Here is a 24,947-nt window from a genome sequence, read left to right as displayed (position 1 = left end):
ATTTGCTCACCGGCGGAAACTGTGAGTCAGAAGGAATTATTGACTTTGACGACGCGCTTTAATACCGTTTGAGAAGGCTCGTGACGGGCGAGGATATTTACAGAGTATGATGGTGAAGAGGGCTATAGTCATGGCTTAGGCACGCAAAGTTGATCTGTGTGAAGCCTGTGTTGGAAACGTACATATCATTGGGGGATTCTTGACGTGGCATTCATCCGCGTCTGTTTGTTAGTAATGCTAAGTGAATTATTCACATAAGTCCTTGCCTGGATGCTCCAACCTGAGTCTTCACACAGGGCCCATTATCAACATCACAGTCATAAGTTGGAGAGTAACTATGATCCAATATAAGTTTCATTTTACAGCTCATTCTCAAGTCTGAAGATGCTAGTGTTGGGCTCTCCCTGACCCTGAAACGCCGAGAACTAATGGCCTGCATGCTTCCTAATTACTCTCCTGTCTTTCAAAGATCAATGAGACTCTCCTCCACTGCTGGCTGCTTGGGTGCGTTTTGCGGAGCAGACGGGAATGATTCCTGGGTATATCCGCTATTGTACTGGCCTTGCCAATGCTGTTGGGGGTGCGCCGATTGCTGCGGTACTGATGGTTGCCAGTAGCTTTGCTGCTGGGGCGGAGCCTGTTGTTGCGTGGGCTGTGCCGGCTGAGCAGGCGTTTGGGTAGGTGTTTGTTGGGGTGGCATGGACTGTCGGTATTGCGCTGGCTGCTGGAGATTTGGGTACGGCGATGAGTTAGAATCCGCGTTCGGCGGAGCAGAAGGAGGTGCGCTAGGCTGCTGAGGGTTGAAGTAATAAGAAGCGTTGGGGTCTGCCGAAGGGGTGCTCGGAGGTTGACCTGGCTGGTTCTGGTGATTTGCTTGAGGCGGCTCGCTCGGAGCATAAGGCTGCTGGGGTGCATATTGGCCGTCAGGTACGGGACCAGCTCCGCTTCTCCAGCTATCCGTTCTTTGAGGCTCTTGGCCAGGGTACGGTCCTCCCGGCGGGCCAGCCATGGATGCGCGCTTGTCAAACGTCGCGTACTGAGGTTGTGGAGTGTGCTGTGGGTGATGTGCGTAGACTTGAGGTGGCGGTGCGTGACCGTAGTCCATCTGCTGTGATCCGGTATAGAAGTTCTCGGCCGGGCCGGCACCCCCAGGTGCACTGCCTTGCAGCGTAGGGTAAGCGCCAGACTGGCGAGGGGGAAGGTTGTACCCTCCCCCAATAGCGTGCTGGCTGTATGCCTTGGACAGGCGCTCTTCCAGCATCCTGTCGTAGTAGCGGACAACGGTGGAAAGTTTGGCATGTAGGTCGAGTAGTGTATCTAAACGCTGTGTGAGAAGACAAGAGACGGACATCTGGAAATCCAGGGGTATTTACCATGCTTGCTCATAGTCTCGCCGTAAGTTCGGGCAAGCTTAGGCCGCAGTGTGCCGATGCTATCGTAAAGTTCTTGGATTTGGGGCTCGCGCAGAATGGTGCCGGGGGGTTGTGTTTGCAGGCGGTCGACGAGAGTTGCAAAAAGGTTGATGTTCTCAGCCTCAACCGGTGTTAGCTCGTAATCGTTCTTGGGAAGAGAAAACTGCTGGGTAGGGTTTGGTCCGGGATTCGAGGTGTGCTCCTTCAATACCGCCGCATGTCTCTGCTTCTGCTCCTCCATATCAGCTAGTGAAGCGGCGATGGCAGCCTTGAGGTCGTCATCTTCCTCGTCCGCGCCAGAAGATGCTGCAGGCGCAGAGCTGCCGTTGACCTTGGCTCCTGAGGGACCATTGGCTGTAGGTGCAACGTAGCCCTGAGAGTAGCCCTTCACCTCCTCCAAGCTCATAGCTAGCGCCTTCTTCAGGTCCTCGTCGAATGCATCGTCGACGCGGGCATTGCGTGGTTGCATGGCCGACGTGCTTCGTGTCTTGTAAGGATAGGTGGGAGATCGGTCTTGCGGCAGCGGCGAAGGTGGTGCAGCACCCCCCTTGGCCGATCTGTCCATGAGCTTCGCATAGCAGCCGTCATCGACGCGGACGGGCTGCATGATACCGAGGTGGGGGAGGGGTAGCGACTTGGCCGAACATTGTTGATCGAAGCAGTTGCCGCAGTTTCGGCAATGATGCTTTCGGTTCGTGAAGGTAAAGGCGGTGCGGCATCGCATGCAGACATCTGAATCCACCCACTCAGGGGGCTTTGAGAAGCTTGTCAGTTTGGGCTGGGAAGGTTCATAGCCGTGGATGAGAACCTACCGCGCTGCTGTCGATCATGCTGCTGGAGACGCTGATTCTAGGAGGAAACTGGTGACCTTCCCTCTGCAATGTCTTGTAGACCTCTCCGATGTATCCAAGTTCAAGGCGTCCTTCGGTGGCGGCGGCCCAAGATTGTATCAGCTCGAGAATCTTCTGCTTGACCTCGTGGTTGACGGCGGCGGGCCCGACAGCTTGAAGGAGGGAGGTCAGGTTGTCCATGAACTCCCTTGAGGCGATTTCGGCGAGGAAGTGGGTGCCTCCATTCTTTACACACGTGTCGGTGAGCTGCAGGCGGACAGAGTCAGTTCAGTCAAGCGTGATCAGGCAGCAACGGTGACCTACATTCAGTGCGCTCAGCTGGGTATTAGGGTTCTTGTTGCCGATGCGCCTCTTCAAGGAGCGCATGGCCTCCTTGGGCTGAACGGTCTTCGATCTGATGACATCAGAGATCTCGAGATTCAGGGCGATATCCTCCCTGTACCGATGTTAGAAGAGCATCACAACGGATGACAGAGGGTCGTACAAGCTGCTGCCTGTGGCCTTCTCAATTTGCTCGTCCAAGGCCGTGTTGGCCGAGCTGGACCACCAGCCCATCATTTTGAAGGCTGGAAATGTTGTGTCGGGCGGGGAGCTAGAGCAAACAGGCGGCTATCGATTGTCGGGATGGTTTATCTAGCTGAAGGAAGCGGGCGCGCAATCGCGAGGCTGTCGTCGTCTTTGTCGTCGTACGTAAAGCGGGCCAGATGGGTTGCGCGTATGTAGGAGATGTGGATGAAAGGCAAAGAGGAAAGCTTGTGTGTGTTTCTAATGGTTGCCCAGATGCGGCAGCCTCAGGGTCGGGTGTGCGTACACAGTAAGGTAAGGCCTAGTTGGAGATGCAGCAGGCTTAGGCGTAGTCGGCATAGGCTAAAGCAGTGGAGGCGTGGGCAGCTGCGGGCAGTGGTGTCGAAGACAGTCAAGGTCCGCCGGGTTACGTTGGCTTAGTACGAATTAGCAGGGGTTGGAATGTGTCGGGCAGTGGATGGACGGTGGATTTAGAGTCGCTGCCTTGGGTTGGAGGAGTCTAACTACGGATACCCATTTGCATCTTCAGGTTGCTGTCGTCGCGGACTCGTGGCTGCTCCGCTTTGGAACACGGCCCTGTGACGAACGGAGGTCTCCGCGCTAAACCCAAAGAAACAGTGTAATATTGAGAATGGGGGGAATGGGATTTTGGCAAGGCCAGCTGCCCACCTCAGCTCGTTCCCGTTTCCTCCCCCAGAAGCAGGCACGGAGTACGTATCCTCTATGACGATGGCGGTGGAGCATCTGTGGCGCGTGCCATTTGAGGCTGAACCGAACGCTTCGAGTTGGGAAGGAGACTCTTGTGAGGTGACTTGCTTCCCACTACTGGGCATGTGGGCTGGCAGCTACGTAATCAAGGGACCTCATTACCTAGGTACCTTACACTTACCCAGGCCTGACTCTGCTTCCTGGGAGGCATGGTCACCAACTTCCAGTTTACGGTTCTTCGGCAGGCCTTGAGCAATAAACAATGTAACTTACTTTCGGAGCAGATGCTCTCATCAAAGGAAATAAACAATTCAACTGCCTAAAGTGGGCATTCATAAGCCAAGTTATATTGGTTGTGGCGCTGCATGATATGTGAGTTGTCAAGGCCAAGGACGTGGATCATCTCCGTCAGTGCAAGTCGCCGCTCAAAACTCGGGGCCGGGTGACTTGAGGTGGGCGAGAAGCAGGGCACTGCCCGCCAGTTCCAGTGCCCGAACCACTGTTCAGTCCGCATGCGTCAGTGAGATGGCCTCCACTGTGGTGGAAGGTGGTTTATTCACCTGCTCTGCAGCGCAACGCCCTGGAAAAAGAGTACGGGCCCTGTCGGAAAAGGTACCGAGTCACCCCTCCCCAGCACAGCCGCCGCAACGGTACCGTTTCCTCTCCACAATGTCTTGCTATTGTTGAAACTGTTAGCGCCAGCGAGCGAGGCTGTCCCTCCACCACGGACCATCTGGCTTTCACAGGACCGCTGCGCACCTGCCAATCCAACTTCATCCATCAAAGACTGACATTCTTTTCTTTCGCCCATCCTACCCAACCACACCACAACCCTTCTTTTCGAGCTTCGTCTCAATCTAGAGAACAATGTCTATTCAACCTCGCCCTGCAGTACCCAAATAAACCATCCTGCGGCCAAACACAAACGTCTACAAAACGACCTAGTCTGCGTCACTGCCACTCATGACGAACCCGTCGCCGACTATCGTTGCGTCCCCGTCCTGTCCCCGTCCTCGTCCGACCTACCTCGACTCTTCCAATTTCCACACTTCCTCGACATCACCAGCGATAGCTTCTTTTCCCTGCATCCGAGCCACCAAGCTTACAACGACATGATTCAAGCTCCATACCCGATTCCAAGACATCCATTTCCGTTCACATGAGCTCCACGGCCTCTTCAGCCACCAGAACCGTCCTCGGCGGCGGCGGCGGTCCGGTCTTATCCAACGGCTCCGGACTACATACCTTCGCCATGGGCGGAGATGGGGGCTCTGCCGGCCGCGGCGGCAAGCCCCCGCTGCCACATATAGATGACCTCACATCCACAGCTCCTCACATCGACATGAACCTACCCTTGCGCAAAATCCTCGAGATGGCTGACAACGCCATGCGACAAGCCGAGACCTTTCGTGACTTTGGTCGACCCGATATGGCCTTCAAAGAGTACATCAAGGCCTCCCTGATCGCTGTCAAATACGTGCCTATGCACACCGAGTCCGTGTCGGTCAAGGGCGGCCGCGGGGATCTGAACCGCATTTACACCGCCCTCATGAAGAAGATAGATTCACAGCATGGAAACTTTGAAAAGATCAAGGCCGACATCATTGCGGATAACCAGAAAACGGGCGTAAGACCCACCATATCAAGACCAACCTCCATCAGCAACGGGGATGCCATCCGCCCGCGGACACCGCAAAGCCCCCCGGTCATGAGCCCCACACGAGCCGAAGCCGGGACGCAGGTCCACGGGTCGCCGGCAACGAAAACGAAGCCGGCGGTTCAACCGAAACCCCAGTCGCTGCATGGAAATGTGATACGTTCCGGGGCCGGCGGCCCTGGCCTTCCTAAGAGCAAGGCCGCCGAGGACTTAGCTGCCCGTTTCGCCAATCTGCGAGGACCAGTGGCATTGCCCGGTCAGGACCCCCGCATACGGACACACCCCATTATGCCCCCAAGACCGGCAGGACCAAGAGCGATGCCAGATCCGCCCGAAAAGCCAAAGGTGGCCGTTGTGACAAGCCTACCAGATCTGCCCAAGATGCCAGATGCGATCTACAGCCCGGCCAGGGGGACTGTATCCAACGAAGCGGCTTCACTGCCTTCGAGCACACCAAGGGGCCTGTTTAGTCGGACAGGCTCTTCAGCTTCTATCAATACCGTCGTTGCGGCTAGCAGATCATCCGCCGACTACTTTAATGCCTCCAATGCTGCCGCTACTTCCAGAACCTCGAGCATTTCGATACCCGAGGGCGATTCAATTACTGCTGACGATCTAATGAATTACATCAAAAGGGGCTCCGCAACCCTACAAGTCTTAATCATCGATGTTCGAGGTCGAGAGGACTTTGACGAAGGCCACATACTTTCACAAGCGGTCATCTGCATTGAACCTAGCATTCTCTTACGAGAAAATATCACAGCGGAGCAAATAGCTGAGAGCATGGTCCTCTCGCCCCCTCAGGAGTACCACCATTTCGAAAGGCGGGATGCTTTTGATCTTGTGGTGTTTCACGACCAGGATTCGGACTCAATACCGCGCTACATCTCTCCCGATATGGACGCTGCTGCTTTGTTGTCTCTTCAACGCGCATTAACGTACTTCAACTACGGCAAAGACTTGAAGAACCCTCCTAAGCTGCTACAAGGAGGCTTAGATGCTTGGACCGACCTCATGGGCAGAAGCGCCCTCGCCACTTCGCAGACTGCCGGTGCTGTTAGAGCACCCATGGCTCGTTCTCCGTTGAAACCTGCCATCTCCATCTCCAAGCCTAGCAGGAAGTACAAGGTGACGCCATTGAGGCCCGAAGAGGTCAAGCTTTGGGAGGAAACACTGCACCATGCTGAGATTGAGACGGCGCGGTCTCCCGGTTTCATGCATGTGCGCAGTACAGAGGAATTCTTGAGAAGATTCCCTGCGGTAGCCACAGAGCAGGAATCCATGCAGTCGCCAATCAGCCCTGATCGGCCAAACCATGGCTACTCCCAAAATCATGGCGATATCTACTCCGAGTTACCATCGCCGCCTACTCGACCCGCACCGGCTGTGCCTCGTCCGAGTTACAGTGGGTTATCGCAGACCCAGGATGACCACGAGGCTCACGCCGGTATTGCTATGGCTGCTCAGGGCCGGAATCTGAAGCAGGGCCCTCTTGCTCGTCCAGATTCTCCCTCGATCGCAAACGCCGCCAAGGATACTCTACACATCACAGGTCTCAACAACCCTGGTGTGTGGTGCTATGCCAACAGCACGATCCAAGTACTTCGAATGTCGCCTGGGTTCGGCAGAGAGCTCGCCTCGTTCGAGTGGCAAAATATGTACAAGGTGCCAAGGAAGGCCGACGAGAAGAATGATCACCCCCAGTTGATGTCTCGGATCTTATCCAACTTGTTCCACTGGCTAGAATCCGGCAAGTTTGACGTTATGAAGGCTCAAACGCTTATGGTTTGTCTTGCTCACCTTTCTCAGTGTGGCAAATGCTAACTAGCAACAGGACTATTCTCGATCAGTCTGCGAGAAGAGCCGCATCAAGGATAAGGGCGATGAGTTTGGTGGCAGTCGACAACAGGATGCTCAAGAATTCATGTCATGGCTCCTAACATACCTCCACGACGAGACAAACCAACGTCGAGACCGCGCTGAACCAGACAATATCCCTCCGCCTTCAATGGGGGGCGGCAAATCAATGTTGCAAGGCAGTTATGAGTGGTGGGGCCAATATCAAAAGAAGAACTTATCCATCGTCGACAAATACTGGCGAGGCTTGGAGCTTTCGACTGTGGTCTGCATGCAGTGCAACAACCGCACATACACCTGGTCTCACTACGACTTTCTTTCGGTGCCCGTCAACTCAAACCTACACACCCTTGAAGACTGCGTGAGGTCGTTACTCGAACCCGAAATTCTTGCAGACTATCAATGCGACAACTGCAAGAAGACGGGACAGGGCAGAAAGCAGTCTAAGCTTGCACGGATGCCCGAACTATTCTGTCTCTCTTTGAAACGATTCAGTTACACGGAGTACGGTAGAGCATCAAAGGACAGCAGCAAAATTACGTGGGACTTCAACAAATTCAACCTTGACGAGTTCTTTATCCCGCCTGAAGAACGCCAGACGGTTGACCCTCCACCGGACCAGAAGTTTGAGCTCCCATTCGACTATGAGTGCTACGCCGTCATTGTCCACTCGGGATCATCCATCAGTACTGGGCACTATTACGCCTATGTCAGAGACTCCAACAGCCCCGATCCGGCGGCTTGGTACAAGATCAACGATTCCAAAGTCACTCACATTCGGATCGATGGGACGGGCCGAGGGTCTGACGTAAGCAATACGGTGTTCAGAAACGGCAGCAGCGACGTGCCGTATCTTATCTTCTTCCGGAGAAAAGGCGGCCGGTCGACGGGGAGATGAGAAGTAGGTGGTGGTAATAGAGAATTGAAGTTAGGGGGAGAAGGATGTCACATGGCGAGGTACTAGAAAGATTCTGGATTATCTCGAAAGCACTTGTCTCATTCCTTCTTTCATGTATAGAACGGGGATGTGCGTATGTTGCTTTCCAAGCATGGCAATGATGTGTGTATGTGTGTGATTGTGCGTGTGGGTGTGTATTAGTCGAGGAGGGGACCTATGTGTTTCGAGCGCTTTATAAGCATGGCGTCTGGGCGGTTTGTCGAAAGCCCCTTTTTGTTTGTGTGAGGGGAATGGGATTCGCTATGAGGCCACGACAGTATAGTTTATACAATGAAAGAGTTCTACATGCGCATGCTGATCGAGAGATATGCAAGCCCGAAGGACCTTATTTTCGGGACTGAGTTGCGATTCGGTTCCTATGTACAGGAGGCAGTTCTGACGTGACCTTGAGTACTGAAGTCAATGTCCATGGGGGCGAAGCTTTGTTTGCCGTGACGTGAAAGAAGCTTGTACACAAAAAACCCATTCTGAGGAAGACTTTGGAGGAATGAGGTCTCGTAGCACAAGCATCAGTGAATCTGGAGTTTCTCGTGGGTTAAGTCTGGGGTTTGAGTCCTCTAGGGTGACTTGTGATTTGGGTCCTTGTGGGTGTATTTTGGGTGTACCCATGGGTTTGGGTCCCCATGGGTCGAATTCAAGATGACTACCCGTGGGGGGTTTTGAATACCTACAAATCATCGAAAATGGGAGGAGACTTTTCTCGACAGTACTGCAAACTATCGTACGTACCTACGCAAACGATCCCACACAAAGCCAATGTCTACACCAAGCTCAGGCCGAATTCCAGTTGCATGTCTGTCCATTGAACCTTTCGTTCTTCAAGTATGCATGCCTATCATAACAAGAATATCCCATCGGTCAAGGCTATACAAGCCACGCAAGCCACCTTCGCATCCTACGCTACCTAACCTACCCGCTACGCCCACCCGTCTTGCCGTCGTCCCGAATACCTACGCCTATATTGCAAGCTGTCTAATCACACACCGAAAGGAGCCTCACACTGACTTTAGCGCCGGGGGGAAAACATCGATTGACGTCCGTAGTGTCCGTGGCGTCGTATAGGTCAAGCACATCACAATTTTTGGGACACAAGCCACTCATCATCATCCAATAATTCCCCTTATATTCCCCCATGGTCGATCTATATTGCGAAAAAGAAGAAAAAAAGATCTTGTGAGACTTTGATCCATGGCCTCATTAAATAGGGTGTGATTTTACAATCGAAAAAAGGAAAGTTTGGTGGAATGGGAAAGGATAACTACAAAGGAAGAAACGGGAACCCGATCCAAACGCCTCCTCGCCCGGCGGCGCCCTAAATCCCAATCGATTGACGCCTTTACCCGGGTACCTATCTGATGGTTAGATTTACATATTTTTCATTATACACTAGCCTCCCTCATCTCAAACATTCGAGAATGATGGATAACAATCTGCGTCAAGGTGGTAAGAGAATTCGTAGCGATGTCATCGCTGTGCTCATTTATGGCGTGTGGTGATTCGGCTGCAAAGGATGCGCTTCCGTGGGCGAAGTGAGGGGCTCATCACCATCCACAAACGCCGCCGCTGTGGCCGCCGCCTCGCGGAGGTCACTGCGTGCAGAGAACCTCCTGATAGACCGCGTGGAGGCGTCAGAATATCTCCTCATGATGTTCCGCTCGCTGGCCGAAGCCCTGCGCTCCGGTGTGGTCGGAGCCGTCGCCGCGGCCGGGGGTGCCGAGGGCATGTACTCCTTATGCTCCTTGGGCGAAGGCTCCTGACTGCCGCTGCCGGATGACGGCTCGCCGCGCAGAGTCATGGCGTTGGACCATCTCTCGGTGTTGGGGCGCGAGGGCTTGAGCATGAAGGAGCGCCTGTCGGGAAGTTCTTTCATGGGGAAGGGGCTGTCGAGAAGCATGGCTTTCTGCGCGGCATGCTCGTCTTCATATCTGGATGATGAGGTGGAAGGGGGGTCCAGGGGTGTGATCTCGTCAATGTCGGCAACCATCGGGGAGGCGAAGCTTGACACACGCTTGTCATGACCGTCACGGAGAGCTGTGGGCTCCTTGATTGTCATGGCATTCGACCAACTCTCGCTGCCGCGCTTCTTGTTGCTGTCCTTGCCGCCGACCTTCTCGTTCATGTCATCTCCGGCAGCGTCCTTGAGCGTCATGGCTGACGACCACCGCTCGCTGTTGCGTCTGAAGCTAGGGGGTATCATGGGTACTGGTTCGATGGAATCCTCATCCATGAGCCTCTTGCCAGCCGTCTTCTCGCTGGAAGACGACCCTGCGATAGAAGCGTCCATGCTGGCCGTCTTCTTGAGAATGTCGTCCTTGCTGACGGCCTTCTCGCTCTGGGATTCGCCCTCGAGTCTCAGGGTCAGATACGTGACGCCCGAGGGGTAGTAGCCCTCCTCAATAGCCCGGGTGAGATCGTAGCGGGCCTGGTCGCTGATCGACCTGGTGAGGCGGAGCTTCTTAATGTTCTCAGCGTCGACAGTCTCTTCCCAAGTCTTCTGGAAGAAGAGCGCAATCTCGTTGATCAAGAGAAGGACGTAGAATCCGGCAATGACGGCCAAGTCCTGCACCTGGTGCGTCGTCGGATAATCAGTTCCCATTCGCCGAAACTCTGGGAATCGCATGCTTGAGCGCTGAATCGTGAGGATCTTGATAATGGTGACAGCGACGCTCATGATCCAGAAAATGATGTTAGCCACCTGCCAGTTGCGAATCTTGCCCTTGATGCCGCGGGTGGCCTGCATGACTGCACATACGCCGCAGCCAGCGAAGACGAAAGGAAGAAGGCCAATGGCATAGCGAATCTCTGCGAGTCTGGCGATTTCCATAATCTCCATGAGAAACACGACGAGTATAGAGAAGAAATAGACGGATAATTGAGCGTGCCTCTGCCATTCCTTCTTCACGGTATATCGCTTAACCTTGTCGACGATGAGAACCGGCACAATGAAGTGGAAAAGGGCGAAAGTGACTGTCAGACGAATCCACGCCGGTAAAGGAATAATGATGGTATCGAAGAAACACATCGACGGAAGAGGACTGAACCTCGAGTCTACCGTCTGGGCGGAGCATTAGCTACAATATCGTAGGACGCTGGCCAAGGACCATGGAAATGGAAGCAACTCACCAGCCCTTCAGGGCGCATACCACACAATCGCGACATGATGGCTGGCTACCGCGAGAAAGGAAGCAGGGGGGCTGTGTTCGAGCCAGTCAGCAGCTCTAGATCGGCGGGAAACAGGACAGGAGTTCATCTCGAAAGAGAGAGGGAAACAGCTGCGACATAACTCTATCTTAATATCATCAATGCCGTGCCGACAACACGTCTCGGAGGTGCGCCTCCCCGCCGCCTCCTCCTAGAGTCTCCGCCAGGCGACAGGACCCAGGCCTCCCTTGGGCGTCTCTGTGCTTGTGGCTCTTGGGGCACGTTGTGTAGGCGCACGCTCGGGGCTTGCAAAAGGGGCGTTTCATTGTTGTGACACTGGTGACGACGAGTATATTTCGAGAACTGTGCAGCAAGGTCGGAGGTCGAGCGGTCCTGCCGCTGGTGTTAGCTGATTGGCCGCGCGAGGGACGGGAGAGACACGATGGTGGAGGTAATAGTCCGATGGGGGAAGTCCATTCTAGAACTACGATGGCCGTTAGTTGCAGCAGAGGACACCATGTGGTTTGCCTACACCACGGCAGGGCCACTAGATTGCTGCATGTTTACATGAGTGCGGCGTTCCTGTCTGTAGAGGATGAGGCTAAACACACGGCCCTGTGGTACGAGGGAGTGCCGAGCGGTGCTGTTTTAGTTCCAAAGTGTAAGCCGTTAGACCAGCGTAGATCCCGCTAGCACAATGACGGGCTCGACGCTGGGGAGGCATGTTTATCAAAGCTGACGATGCAGGACACGTGCGTGAATGAGGCACAGGGCTGGCATATTAGGAGCCATCATGGTGTCTGGACGTCTCTGGCTGTGTGATTGCTTTTGTCCGACATCCTACCCAGCCCACACTTATTTCGAGGTTGGCAAAACTGGCCGCTTGCTGTACTGGGATGAGGGGCCCGAATGGATCTCCGACTAGGAGACAGGTTCCCTTAAGGACCGGATTCTTGATCGGGTCCGTCTGAACGCTCGGCCCGCATCGAAAAAGAGAAAGTATGTGTGTAAGATTGAGATGGACGCAGTGCTGCTATTAATTGCTCTTTGACCGGCGGCCACACGATGAACTCTCACCGCGTGCGGTCCGGATCTTGACCTGAGCCGGGTTCGACCACTTTGTTTGGTTTCTGTGGTTTCCGTGACAGTTCTCTTGGCCACCGCACAGCACGCCGTCGTCATGGTGTAGATGAGGGGTTTGATGTTTTCTGGTCTGGTCCCAGTATCAAGCTGGAACAACAAGCTGAGGACGTTACAAACTCCTGGGCCGGGCTTCAGCTACTGGTGGCTCACTGTGGCCATAGCTTTCCCAACGTTGAAGCGACATTCATGCGGGCTGGCCGTGGACTTTTCTTCATGACGAGAACCAAATCTGACTCAGGCGCACGATTCGGCAGGATTGGGCAGAGCGTCAGCACGACGTATGTCGGCAGTTTCGCGACGTGGGGATAGCCTCAAAAGTGGTGAGATGCGAGTAACAAGTCAGAGGCAAAAGGATCGCAGACAAGAAGCTCGGACGGTTGGTTGGAATTGTGCGATGAACCGAACTCTGTCTTGGACGGATTTCGGATAACGAACGGGTTGTCGTTTGGGGATATGCCCAAGATGCTGCCCGTCCGCATGGAGTAGGATCGTTGGAGCAAAGCAGGGTTTGTCTGCAGGTGGATAGAAGACAGTGGCACAGTGGCACCCAGAAGCCAGGGAGCCCACTGGGAGCCTCTTTTTCTTTGTTCTGGCCTCGGCTGTCGGTGCATGCCCGCCGCATGTGTCAGCAATTGAGGCTGGAATTTGCACGTGAGCGGATGAAGAACCCAGCCATTGTCAGTTGTCAGCAGAGTCGCGTAGATAGGCGAGGTTTGGCAAGAGGTGCTCCGAGACCAAAGAAGCCGTGTTTCCGTGGCGGTCGGGGTTATCTACGGAGTATTCGTTTGTACTCTGAATAGGCGTCGTGGCGCGAGTGGTTCGGCCCCGGTTTTTTTCGAGTCAAAAGGCCTGCAGACAATAATTTAACAAAAGCCCATTTCGATATCGAGATGTGGACCAAAACCTTTCCTCGGGCGGTACGGGTACGCCGTCTTCATCGGAAGTTCTCTGCAGATTGCAGATTGCAGACTGTAGCCTTTGATCTTGGACATTTTCCGACCTTCCCTGCTCGGACTCGAGCGTGGGCTGCCGCCGAAACCGAAGCCTTCTGTCATGTGCTTGTTCATTGTCTATTATTTGTGCGTGATCATTGATGGAGTGTAGCATTGTTGAGCGTTGGGGATAATTGTTGGAGAGAATAAGTTGCCAAGTTGTCAGCATAGGCGGGGAATGAAGGTCATCTGGAGAGCTCCCAAGACTAAGTGATGAAGTGTTGAGAACGAGTAAGATTTAATACCTAGTAACCTTACTCAGACTCAGAGTAGGTACCTAGGTACAGATAGAATATGCAGGAAAGAGTTGTCACAAGAGCAATTTGTCCTGTCATATTCTCAATACCTTAGGAAAGCACGAAACATGGTGATGAGGAAGGTAAAGGATAGGCAAGAGCGATCTAGCATCTTGCATCTTGCTCTTGCATCTTCCCCAAGGAACGTGCCAAGCCGAGGAGGAGCAGCCCAGTTTCCTCCCCTCTTTTTTATCCGCACGCTAGCAACGGCCCTGGTGCTGGTTAATGGTCCTGACTGAGCAGCGACCGGCGGGTTGCATTTGGCCCACAAGAAGCTGCCAATTCACTCGGTCTTTGCTGCTCTTGAAACTCGTGAGGCCGAGGCAAGTACGATCCTTTTCCAGGTGAGCACCTCACGTTGCAGATGTAAAGTGTGGTGGTTGAGGAGGAGGAGGAAGAGCTGTCTGCTCCGTAGTGCTGTGCCACTGGCGTACGTATGTCACTCCGGCTCTTCCAGCTTTCAGAGCTTGCCACATTGCCCAAGGCTGACGAAAAAAAAAAAAAGGTCATATGCCCCTATGCTGAGACTCTCTGGAATCGCCGGAACAAGATCTGATAACCAGATTCTGCAGTACATAGCTGCAGCCAAGCAGCCAAGCTGTCGTGGCTGTCCACGATCCATATCCTCGTCGTCGTCGTACGTTGCAAGCAAGGTAACGTAGAGGCTGATAATAATCGACAGAGGTAGCTCTAATTAGCTCTCATGTCTGCGGCCACCAAGACAAATGCAGCCCCGGCCAGGCAGGGAGCTTGACTAGTGGCTCAGCATTCCCACCCCAGGGACAGGTGTGCTTGAGATGTGCCTAGACAATGTGCAATGAGAGAAGGGGAATTACCTCAGAAATTCGGAATGGGGGACAGGCATGAAAGATACGTACCTTGCTTGGTGAGCGGGAGACCCACCCAAGCATCGGCCGGTGGCGGATCTACCTACCTGCGGCATCCCTACCCTCAGTACCTACCCTGTACATAGTACAGTCCCTGCCAGCTGCTGCTGCTGCTGCACCTGCTGCACTGCTGTTTGCTTGTCTATCAGCTCCAGACCCCATTCCATTGGATGCCCCATGCTCCCCAGCTCTCAACCGTGACGCAATTAAAGTCCCGTTGCCCATCTTTTTGCTGCGTACCTAACTTTTGCGCCTCCTGCCCGCACACCACGCACGTACTCACTCAACGCACTGCTCCCGAGTCTCGTGTGCCAGCAGCTACAGCTACGGATACAGCTACGTAACCTAGCCGACAGCCAGCACTTCGAAGAAGCTCCTCCTCATCGGCCCTGTCAAAGTCTCACATTCCCCCTCATCTTTGCCAAATCTTTGCGAGAAAAAAAGCTACGACCATACAACCCTTCCGGCCAACCTCTTCGACCACCTCAAAATTGCAAACTTACTGCCGTCATTCACCTAGCTCACCTCGAAATCCGTAGCTTTACCTCAGAGCTCCCTCCCCCGCCTCGGCCCATCCGTCAATTCCGTCTCCGTTCAACAACAACATCATCATCGTCCCTAGGCTTGCTTCCGTGAACTCTGCCATCATTCCGTCCAACATCACCGCCGCCCTCGTCCTCCTCCTCGCCATCCTCACCGTTCTATTTTACGCTAGATTCCCTACGAACCCCACCGCCGCCGATATGCCAGACTACACGACGGGCGTGATGCCCTTGTACCAGGTGCACAAACCTCCCTTCTCTGTCGAGTCGCCTGGGTACGAGCGCGTTGAGGGCGAGACTCTTCCCCGTCGCCATTGGAAAGCCAAGAATGGTCTCCGAACCCAACCCCATCCCGACGTTCACACCGTCTACGACATTGTCAAGCGAAGTGCCCAGGTCTACCCTAACGAGCCTGCCGTTGGCACCAGGAAGCTCGTGCACCTTCACAAGGAGAAGAAGAAGGTCCCCAAGAACGTCGACGGAGAGGTCATAGAGGTTGAAAAGGAGTGGCAGTATTTCGAGCTGTCTCGTTACTCTTACCTGACCTATGCCGACCTCCTCACCTATATCAACCAAATTGGCTCAGGCCTGCGGAAGCTGGGTCTGAGCAAAGGAAGCAGAGTCCACCTATTTGCTACCACAACGTACGTCCGAGAGCAGAACCCTCTTTGTCCTACCTATCCTCTCAGTCCCAAGGTCCCGAGCACTCCGCACTCGAACCCCTCCGAGCCTGGGCCTGCCGAGAAGAAGCTAACCCGACCTTCTGGAATCTAGTGCAAACTGGATGGCCATGTCCCACGCCTGCGGCTCCCAGTCCATCTCTATTGTCACCGCTTACGATACCCTCGGCGCCAGCGGCGTCGAGCATTCGCTGCTCCAGTCCAATGCCGATGCTATGTACATCGACCCTCAACTCCTCAAGACAGCAAGCGGTGCCCTGAAGAAGGCCGAAAATGTCAAGTTTGTCATTTACAACAACAGCTCCCTCTTTTCCGATGGCACTGAAGTCGACGCCTTCAAGAAGGCCAACCCCGATATCAAACTTGTCAGTATCGAGGAGGTGCGTGCATTGGGCGAGGAGAACCCCGTTGAGACCGTAGAGGCAAAGCCTGAGGACTTGTTCTGCATCATGTACACTTCTGGTTCCACGGGTCCGCCGAAAGGTGTGCCCATGACTCACGCTGGAACTGTGGCTGCGAGTAAGTCATCTTTCCTGAGGTTCAATGTACTGCAGATGCTAAGTGTTACGCCCAGTTACTGGTCTCTGGACCTGCGTCGAAGAATGTGTCAGCAACAAGGAATATGTTCTGGCATACTTGCCCTTGGCCCACATCTTTGAACTCGTACTGGAAAACCTCGTCTTGTTCGTGGGTGGCACCCTTGGTTATGGTAACCCGAGAACCCTTTCCGATACGTCGGTCAAGAACTGCGCGGGTGACATGCGCGAGTTCCGGCCGACGGCCTTGGTTGGTGTGCCTCAAATTTGGGAGACGGTGAAGAAGGGTGTCATTGCCAAGGTCAACAGCTCTGGCCCTCTCATCAAGGCCCTCTTCTGGGGAGCCTTCAACTATAAGACTTTCATGGTCAAGCACGGCCTTCCCGGCGCTACCATCTTTGATAATGTCGTCTTCAAGAAGGTTCGCGAGTTGACGGGTGGTCGCCTCCGCTTCATTATGAATGGCGCGAGCGGTATCTCGGATGGGACGAAGCACTTCCTGTCCATGACTCTGGCGCCTATGTTGACAGGTTACGGACTGACCGAGACAGCCGCCAACGGTGCCCTCGGTGACCCCCTGGAGTACACCTCCGATGCCATTGGTTCTATCCCCGCTGCTGTTGACCTCAAGCTCGTGTCCATCCCCGATCTGAACTACTACGCCGACTCCAACCCTCCCCAGGGTGAAATCTGGGTCAAGGGTCCCGCCGTGCTGAAGGAATACTACAAGAACCCCGAAGAGACGGCCAAGGCCATTACCGAAGACGGCTGGTTCAAGACGGGTGACATTGGCGAGTTCGATAAGGTCGGCCACGTCAAGGTCATTGATCGCGTCAAGAACCTCGTCAAGATGCAGGGTGGAGAGTACATTGCCCTCGAGAAGATGGAATCCGTCTACCGCGGCAGCCCCTTTGTCGCCAACATCATGGTCTACGGCGACGGCGAGCACTCCCGCGCCATCGCCGTCGTGGCTCCCAACGAAAAGGTCCTCGCCGAGGAGGCGAAGAAGCTTGGTGTTGATGAGCACAGCATGCACACTGACAGCAAGGTCGTCGACGCCGTTCTCAAGGATCTCATCTCCAACGGAAAGAAGGCTGGACTCTCTGGTCTTGAGATTGTCGGCGGCGTCGTCCTTTGCGAGGAGGAGTGGACACCCGATAGCGTAAGTCATACCCCGCCTAAGATTCCCCTTCACCCCCTTCATCAGCATCTAACAAGTTTGTTTTTTAGGGTCTCGTAACCGCGACACAAAAGGTCAACAGAAGAGCGATCAAGGATAAGTACAAGAAGCAGATGGACAAGGCTTTTGGCAATTAAAGTGGACGATGGTTGGAAGTACTGATGGCAGACTCTTTGTTGGCATATGCTGCTTGGGATTGGAGTAGTAATGGAAAGTAAGCGAAGCGAAGCGGAGTCAAGGGGAGGGGAGGGGAGAGGGAGGAAACCGGAAAGAGATGGAAAGGAAAGGCATGAATTGGTCATTGTCCTATCAACGTACCAAATGATTCTATCTGGATATGTCTGTACACTATTACCCAATTACTATTGCAAAACTTCTGTCTTGTCCTCCTCAAGCTGATTAGTGGGTAAAATCCACGTAGTGGAAAGCATGGTTCAGGACGGAGAGCATATGAGGATCCTTTTCTTTGGCCTTCTTTCCCCCTTGCACCAGAAGCCAAGAGAGCATTTCCTTACATTCACTCACAGATTCTTTGCGCAACATCTTGAGGGACAGCAGATAACTTTGATCCAGATTTTTATTCTGTTGATGGTTGTGTATATATCACTTTGTTCACGCATAACTACATCTCCCTTTAAGCCCATACACATGGAAGACAGGCGACATACGTCTTATGATACTACTGCCGCCTTGCTTTCTTTTTCGTTCTTTTCTACCACTCAAGTGGCTCTGCCTCCGGAGAATCGCCAAACCACTCCGTAGTAAGGGCGCTTAGTTGGTCCCTGAAGTGTTGGTACGACCCCTCCTCTGTTGCTGTCGCTAGAGATTCACGTCCAGACTTCTAGTCCCGGGGCGCACGGGAGCTAAGTCCCTCTCTCACAGCCTCAAGGATCAAGTCCTTAGCCTTCTCAACGCCATCGGCGTTACCGATAACCTCAATCGCATCCTCCTTAGCATCGTTACGGGGGACGTTGATCTTGCAACCGCTCTGCTTGCGGATAGAGTTGACCTTGCTGCCACCCTGGCCGATGACATAGCGGTAGGTCTTGGGGTCGGGCAACACGAGGTAACCGGTGTGGGTGTTCTTCTTTGCCTGCTCAATGGCGGAGGCGATCGCAGCCTTGGCCTTCTCGAGGTTCTCAGGGGAGCCACGAAGCACCCAGGCAATCTCGCCATCCTCGCCAGCAGCGCTATCCACAACCTTCCAGGAGTGGGCGTCAGCGGTGGCATCCTCGTCATCGGTGATCAAGGGCAAAGCACCACCGTTGCTGCGGCTGGCGGCGGCGCTGGGCTTAGGAGGAAGGGCCTGTCCAGCGTGGTCGACCGAAACCTGGTGGTTGTTGCGAAGCTGGCGGAAGAATTGGCCGTTGTTGGAGATGGAGTGGTGAAGGCTGCGCGGCACCTGGAGGGTCTCTCCCTCCTGCTCCTTGACGAGCGAGGCGATGTGCTCCTTGGCCTTCTCAACATTCTCGGGACGACCAGTGATCTTGACACCAGTCTTGCCATCACCCTGACGGGGAATGTCAATGGAGACGGTAAACTGGGACTCGAGCTGACGCTTAGCGTCTCCGCCACGGCCGATCAGGGTTCTGTGCTTCTCGATGGGAACCTCAAGAATCTCAGTGACCTGGCTCTCCTTCTCTGCGACAATCTCCTGGATACGTGCAACGATCTTGTTGACAATGTCGGAGCGGCCCTCAACCTTGATAGTGTTGCCATCAGCCTCCTGCTTGGGGAACTGGATGGTGCGTGCAAGCTCGCGACGGTCATCGGATCCACCAGCCTTGACAACGAGGTCACGGAGGTTGGCGCCTAGGTAGTGTTAGTTAAAGCTACAAAATTCGAATGGCTCAAGTGATCTTACCTCCAGAACCAATGAGAGACTTGTGGTGCTTCTTATCCACCTCAATAGTCTGCACAACGGTGTCGTTGAAGACATCTCGCTTCTCTTCGAGAGCCTTCTTAGCAGCAGCAACCTGAGGCTTGGTACCCTTGATCAGAATCTCAACAGTCTCGGCATCGCGAGCACTGGGGATGTCAATCTTGGCACCAGTTGCCACGCGGAGCTCCTCCAGGGCAGCACCACCCTGTCCGATGATGGACGGAACTTGCTTCTGCTGGACAGACACAGTCGCTGTGAAGGAAGTGTCCTTGAGGTACTGGAGGAGAGACAGGATCTCGTCGCGGGCCTCATCGGCTCCCTTCTTGGGACCACGAACAATGACCTCGTCGGGCTCCTGCTGACGCTTAGGCTTGCCAGCATCACTGCTGGCATCGGCATTCTCCTCGTCCTTCGCGTTCTTGCCGGACCGGGGGAAGAAGATTAAGACCTTGTACTTGCTTTGCAGGCGGTTCGTGACGCTGCCACCAGCACCAATAAGCTCGCGGTGGAACTTGGGATCGACCTTGAGGATGTGGGTGACCTCGTCGGCCAGAGTGCGGCCCAGAGAGCTGATGTGGGCCTTAGCGGCCTCAGCCTTGGCCTTGGGGCCCTTCAGCTCGACCTGGCCATCCTGAACCTGGATCTCGACGTCGAAACGATCACGGAGCTCCTTGATGTTGGAGCCGCCCTTACCAATAAGGTGGTTGGCGTACTTCTGGGGGAAGTCGAAGGACATGGTGAAACCACGTTCCTTCTCGTCCTCCTTCTCTTGCTCGACAAAGGCGACGACCTTGGCCTCGAGGTTCTTGACAGCAGAAGCGGGACCACGCAGGTTGACAACGGTGCCGACCGAGGAAACGCGGATGGGGATCTGGTCGTCGGCGCGGTTGGCCTGCTCCTTCTTGATGAAGCGGCGGAGGCGCTCGTGGAACCTGTGAAATGCAGTTAGCTAGGATGCTCGTACGAATGGGTCCGACACACTCACTTCTGGGGCACATCAACTGAGGCAGAGGCGATCTGCTCCTGCTTGTTGATGATATCCAAGATCTGCTTGCGAGCCTCCTCCAGGCCCTTCTGGAAGGCCTGGATCTCATCCTGAGAGGGACGACCGGTCTTGATCTCAGGCTTGGGCTCGGAGGCAGAGGGTCCCTCGAAGACAAGGAGAACAGGAGCCTCGGGCTCGCCAGACTCAGGAAGGATGACGTGAACGCCGTGGCTGTTTCTCATACGAGGGCTGACGTCCTTCACCAGGTAGTTGTGGTAGAAGGGGTCAACAGGAATCGGGGCAATTCTGGCAGGAGGAATGGCATGCACCAGCTTCTCAATGGCCGACTGAGCCTGGAGAACGCTCTTGCCGTCACGAGCGTACAACTCATAGGGCGAGGCGCCAGCAGAGGTGAACGGAGTGTTGATGTGAGTGTTGTGAGCACTCTCAATGTCGTCAAACAGATCGCGGTGACGCAGGTAACGGGTGACGTTGCGAGCGTGGGTGTTGACACCTCCAGGAGCGTTCTTGTGGAATCTGCCAATGTCGAAAGTGGAGAACTGCATGTTCATGGCTCTGTCCATAGCAGTCTCGACACCCTTAGTGAGCTGAGCTGCGGGACCAATGACGGTGACAGAGTCGTCGTCCTCGTCAGTCGGCAAGAGAATGGTGCAACCAGTCTGGTTAAAGAAATCGTCGAGAGTCTCGCCGCGGCGGCCGGCGATGAACTGGTGACGGCCCTTCTGCAGACTGAACTGGTCGATGGCAAGCTGGTTCTGGAGCTCCTGAACACGGCGCTCGATCTCGGCGCGCACAGCCTGGACAGCAGCGCGGTCACCCTGAAGCTGGATGTGGTTGTCGGCGGCAGGGACGAAGACGGGGCGCTCACCCTCGTTCGCGACAAGGCTGCGGCCACGAGGAGCCCAGATCTGGTGTGCAGGAACGCGGACCGTGACACCGTTGTTCTCGTAGCGACCAATGTGGCTGTTTCCAGGGCCCGCAATAAAGGGGTAGAACTCAGCCGGGATGCCGCGAAGCTTGCTGTTGAGGTTGGCAGTACGATCTCCGGCAATCTTCAAGATCTCGTTACGAGCAGAAGCGGCGGACAAAGCGTTGCCCTCGACGAGAACATCAATGGTGGAGTCATCATCCTCGTCGATGGGACCGCTGCCCTCCTCCGCCTTAGGGAGTTGAACACGGGCACCAGACTTCTCCTGAATGGACTTGATGACAGAGCCACCCTTTCCAATGATGTGAGCACGGGCAGATTGGGGGATCGGAACCTTGATGGTAGTCTTCAAATGGGACGTCAGCCTGGGCGCGTGAAGGAGAAAGGATTGGCCACCTACCTTGGTACCAATTTGCTGGACGAGGTCCTTGAGGGCCTGCTGAGCAACGTCCTGGGGGCCCGTGGCATCGAACTTGAGTTTTCCGTTGGGTCCGTTTGACAGAGTGATGTTGGCGCGCGACTTGCGGTTGATGTCCTTCATGATATCAGGGATGGGGCGCTTAAGCTGGTTGCGCGGGAGGATGAACTGGGGATCCAGGACAACCGTCTCGACGTTACGGCCAGGAATCGACATCTTGGGGGTGGCAGCTCCCGAGGCGGGAGTCGAGGAGCGGGAAACACCGTTGGCGGGGGTAGAGGCGTTGCTCTTGGCTCCCCAGATGGGGGTAACGTTGGGGCCAGCGCTCTTGCCCTTGGAGGTTCCGAGCTCGGGGAAAAGCTCATGGGAGTGGGTGTCGATCTTCTTTCCAGAGGCCGAGGCTTCCTTCTGCTTGTTAGCAGCTCTGCTCGAGCTGGGCTCGGCCCAGGAAGGAGCGTCGCCGGACTTCACGGGGAGATCCTCATCGGGGACGTCCTCGACAGTGGGGTGCAGGTCGGCGTGGGTTTGGAGGAGGCGCTGGGCAGCTGAAGTCTCAGCGCCGTTGGCAACAGTGGAATCGGTAGAGGCCATTATGAGGCGAGTTGACTATAACCGTCGTGGTAGAGAGAAGAATTCGATGGGGTGGTGGGAATAGGAGAAGATCGGTATATCTGCAAGGGGTAGCGATACCTAGTTAGCTGATGTGTTCTGCTGGAGACGCAGTTACGGCAGCAGCGTTCCCTGAGGGAAGGAGGTCAGAAGAGAAGAAAAAGAGAAGAATACTCACAACTGATGGTATATACGGCAGTGGGACAAGACCAGTAGAATCAGACCTCCGATGAAAGAAGACTGAAGCGTGAGAAACCGTAGAGCAGCGAGTAACCGATGGGAAGATGGAATTTGATGCTGGCTTAGAACATTGTGACCCTGACCGGCGACAATAATCGTATCCAGGAAGTTGAATCGGGTAAGAGGGAGTTGGCAAAGGGAACAGGCCAACCAATTGATGGTTTGAGAAGTGGGAGGATAGGTTACGGAGATGGATTTGAGGATTCGGGGGGGAATAAGGGTGAGGTGGAAGATTCTCGACTCCACGATGGTCGAGCTGTTCAATTGGAGAGTGGAATTTCTGGCGCGGGCAGGGGTGCTACTTCCAGAAAGGTTCCGCCTGCCAGAGGTCCAGTGCTCCAACCGACTCCACTCTTGATGACCCCACACTTAGCCTCAGCCACAACCTAAATTGTTAGAGTGCCCTGGCCCAAAGGGTCAGCCGTTGCACCTGGAAGGCACGATGGCCGGGTGAGAGCTCCGGCGTCACGTGGGGCCGTCTGCCGACTTGGGCCCGGGGTCGGGTGTCCGCATATACCTCCGGCCTCCGGCGCTTGGACAACGATGCTCTGTGAAGCTTTCAAACGGTTGAAGCTATCAAGGACCGGGTCGTCAAAAGGGGCGCCGTCAAGCATTGACACCGCGGAGCATGGTCCGTCTCAAGAACATGCCCATTCTGAAGGTGAAATAACAACGCCGGATTCTGGGGCTGATCACGTTCAGTAACCTCCGCTCTGTGGTAGAAAGACCTCTCGGCTTAGTCAAATCCTTGTTTCGATTCGTGTCCATCTCGTCTCGTATATCTGACTACCTTGGCAATCTACTGGGCTTGAGACGTCGTTGACGAGACGTAAGACCTATGTGTCGGCGAATCGCGAGAGACACGTTCTCCAAATCGATGAAGTAAAAGTTGAGAGATTTCTCACCGGAAGCTTGGTTGAAACAAAGAGAAATTTACTGGAGATAATCCATTTCATATACTTGAGGCGGGCGTCGTAGTTGTGTTACACGTTTCATCATCAGGATTCGAGTTTGTAAACTTCTAAGCTCAGGGTGAAGGACGATTCAAAGAATGTTTTTAAGACCTCTGACTAGCAATGTATTTCCGAGTTATTCATCAGTCTCTCACTCCCCGTCGTGAATTACCCAAGGCTTATCATATATGCCTAGCCGTCCTCGCTCTGTCCCCGATGAAGATCATTCGCCTTACATCATATGGTATAGAAAACCGACAAGCCTCTGGTGGCTTGGACAACAGGTAGGAGCAGTGGTGTTTGTATGGCTGCTGTTGCTTGTCTCTGCGTCCTAATATGTTTTACGAATGACCAGCGTTGCATCACAAAATGCTGATATGTAGAATATTTGTATACAACAACCAAGCCCCCCCGGGCAAACGGCCGAGGTTTCCAACATGAGAAGCCGTAAGTAGCCTCATCAAACGCGCAAACCTCTCAAGCGCGGGGCTTGTATAGAAATGAAAACAGCGTCAAGCAACTCCAGGCTCTATGAACATCAGTCTACCCGCGTGGTTCAATGGAAGGGTGATTCCCGGATCGCCTCTCGTCAGAAATCACCTCTAGCTGAGAGATCTGGCCTCTACCTCGTCGATCTTGAACCGACAGTATGGTTCGCCCAATCGTTTTGAACCCTCGGCTGGTTATCCGACGCAAAAGATTGAGTGCTTGTCAAAGGGGCAAGCTGCGTTGTGCAGTGACGATTGCTAGTGAGGTTTTGGATTGTGTATTTGCCAAGTACAAACAAACAATCATGCCTCATTCTGTCCGACATGGCTAGACAGACATTGGCAGCAAGGAGAAACATGATCCGATCAAAATCTTCATCTCGCGAGGTCGTCCAGCTAAAGAGGTGCGACTTTCTCGTCAACAGGCAGTGTGCCATCGTAAGCAACTGGGAGTCGATGCGTGAGGTGGGCGATCATACAATCCGTATCTCACTTTAACCAAGATTCCTGCTCTTACTGTCACTACTATCGCCGTCATTAACTTGCAAACCCACTCTCTCCATAGTCCTTTCATATGGCCCCTTCGAGAGTGTCAGCAACGATCTATCAAAAAAAGGAAATGAACACATAGAGGGGAGTCATCTACGTGTTGACCAGTGGTGCACCATGCTGTCGTCCACATGGGGAGGTCCTTATCATCCAACAGACGGTGGTTTCTTGTTCCCACAAAAGCATTGTGAAGTGAGAAAGTTTCGTTTAGCTCAGCCTTTCCTCCTCAGATGACCAATACCTTAGATGAACGTGTGAGTTGAACCCTTCATGCACCCGAGAGTTTGGGGCATGATGAAGTTTGCCGTGTATGGACGAGTCTGCTAGGATCTACGCAACCTTATACCTTCCTTCTCTCTTCCCATTGCCCGGTCAGGAAACGGTCAAGGAGTAAACTAGTAGAGTGTGCCCAGGGCCGGAATTCCTCACGCCTAACAAGGTAGTCGGCTCGGAGATGTCGGCCTGCCTGATGGCTCCTCGACATGACCGCGACGCACCCTGCTCTAGAT

General features: G+C 54.2%; 5 protein-coding genes across 5 annotated transcripts; 2 read left to right on the top strand and 3 right to left on the bottom strand.

Annotated features, from left to right (window-relative positions):
- Positions 1 to 299: 299 nt before the first annotated feature.
- HER10_EVM0010072 (VHS domain-containing protein) lies at positions 300 to 3,388 on the bottom strand. The gene is made up of 5 exons (XM_035479542.1): positions 2,748 to 3,388; positions 2,567 to 2,699; positions 2,225 to 2,509; positions 1,374 to 2,166; positions 300 to 1,317 (listed from the first exon to the last, which is right to left on the bottom strand). Exons 1-5 carry the CDS (start codon positions 2,819 to 2,821, stop codon positions 464 to 466), a joined length of 2,139 nt encoding a protein of 712 aa, XP_035329933.1. The 5' UTR covers positions 2,822 to 3,388; the 3' UTR covers positions 300 to 463.
- An 868-nt stretch (positions 3,389 to 4,256) lies between these two features.
- HER10_EVM0005335 (ubiquitin carboxyl-terminal hydrolase) lies at positions 4,257 to 8,178 on the top strand. Its single transcript, XM_035474956.1, has 2 exons — positions 4,257 to 6,938; positions 6,988 to 8,178. The coding sequence occupies exons 1-2, from the start codon at positions 4,656 to 4,658 to the stop codon at positions 7,906 to 7,908; spliced, it is 3,204 nt and encodes a 1,067-aa protein (XP_035329335.1). The 5' UTR covers positions 4,257 to 4,655; the 3' UTR covers positions 7,909 to 8,178.
- Positions 8,179 to 9,448: 1,270 nt separating this feature from the next.
- Positions 9,449 to 11,127, bottom strand: HER10_EVM0006483 (uncharacterized protein; the record flags this gene model as incomplete). Its single annotated transcript, XM_035476066.1, has 3 exons — positions 9,449 to 10,213; positions 10,289 to 11,023; positions 11,092 to 11,127. 3 exons carry the CDS (start codon positions 11,125 to 11,127, stop codon positions 9,449 to 9,451), a joined length of 1,536 nt encoding a protein of 511 aa, XP_035329481.1.
- Positions 11,128 to 14,588: 3,461 nt separating this feature from the next.
- HER10_EVM0009062 (AMP-binding enzyme) lies at positions 14,589 to 17,606 on the top strand. Its single transcript, XM_035478561.1, has 4 exons — positions 14,589 to 15,613; positions 15,744 to 16,168; positions 16,224 to 17,347; positions 17,416 to 17,606. Exons 1-4 carry the CDS (start codon positions 15,171 to 15,173, stop codon positions 17,500 to 17,502), a joined length of 2,079 nt encoding a protein of 692 aa, XP_035329803.1. The 5' UTR covers positions 14,589 to 15,170; the 3' UTR covers positions 17,503 to 17,606.
- A 295-nt stretch (positions 17,607 to 17,901) lies between these two features.
- On the bottom strand, positions 17,902 to 22,704 carry HER10_EVM0000833 (KH domain-containing protein). The gene is made up of 4 exons (XM_035470600.1): positions 21,582 to 22,704; positions 20,233 to 21,527; positions 19,230 to 20,179; positions 17,902 to 19,177 (listed from the first exon to the last, which is right to left on the bottom strand). Exons 1-4 carry the CDS (start codon positions 22,188 to 22,190, stop codon positions 18,207 to 18,209), a joined length of 3,825 nt encoding a protein of 1,274 aa, XP_035328796.1. The 5' UTR covers positions 22,191 to 22,704; the 3' UTR covers positions 17,902 to 18,206.
- Positions 22,705 to 24,947: the final 2,243 nt, after the last annotated feature.

The sequence above is a fragment of the Colletotrichum scovillei genome, assembly GCF_011075155.1.
Source record: "Colletotrichum scovillei strain TJNH1 chromosome Unknown Contig00009, whole genome shotgun sequence".
NCBI classification, from domain to species: Eukaryota; Fungi; Ascomycota; class Sordariomycetes; order Glomerellales; family Glomerellaceae; genus Colletotrichum; species Colletotrichum scovillei.
Note: the sequence above shows the minus strand (reverse complement) of the source record. Positions and strands in the feature narration are given on the sequence as shown.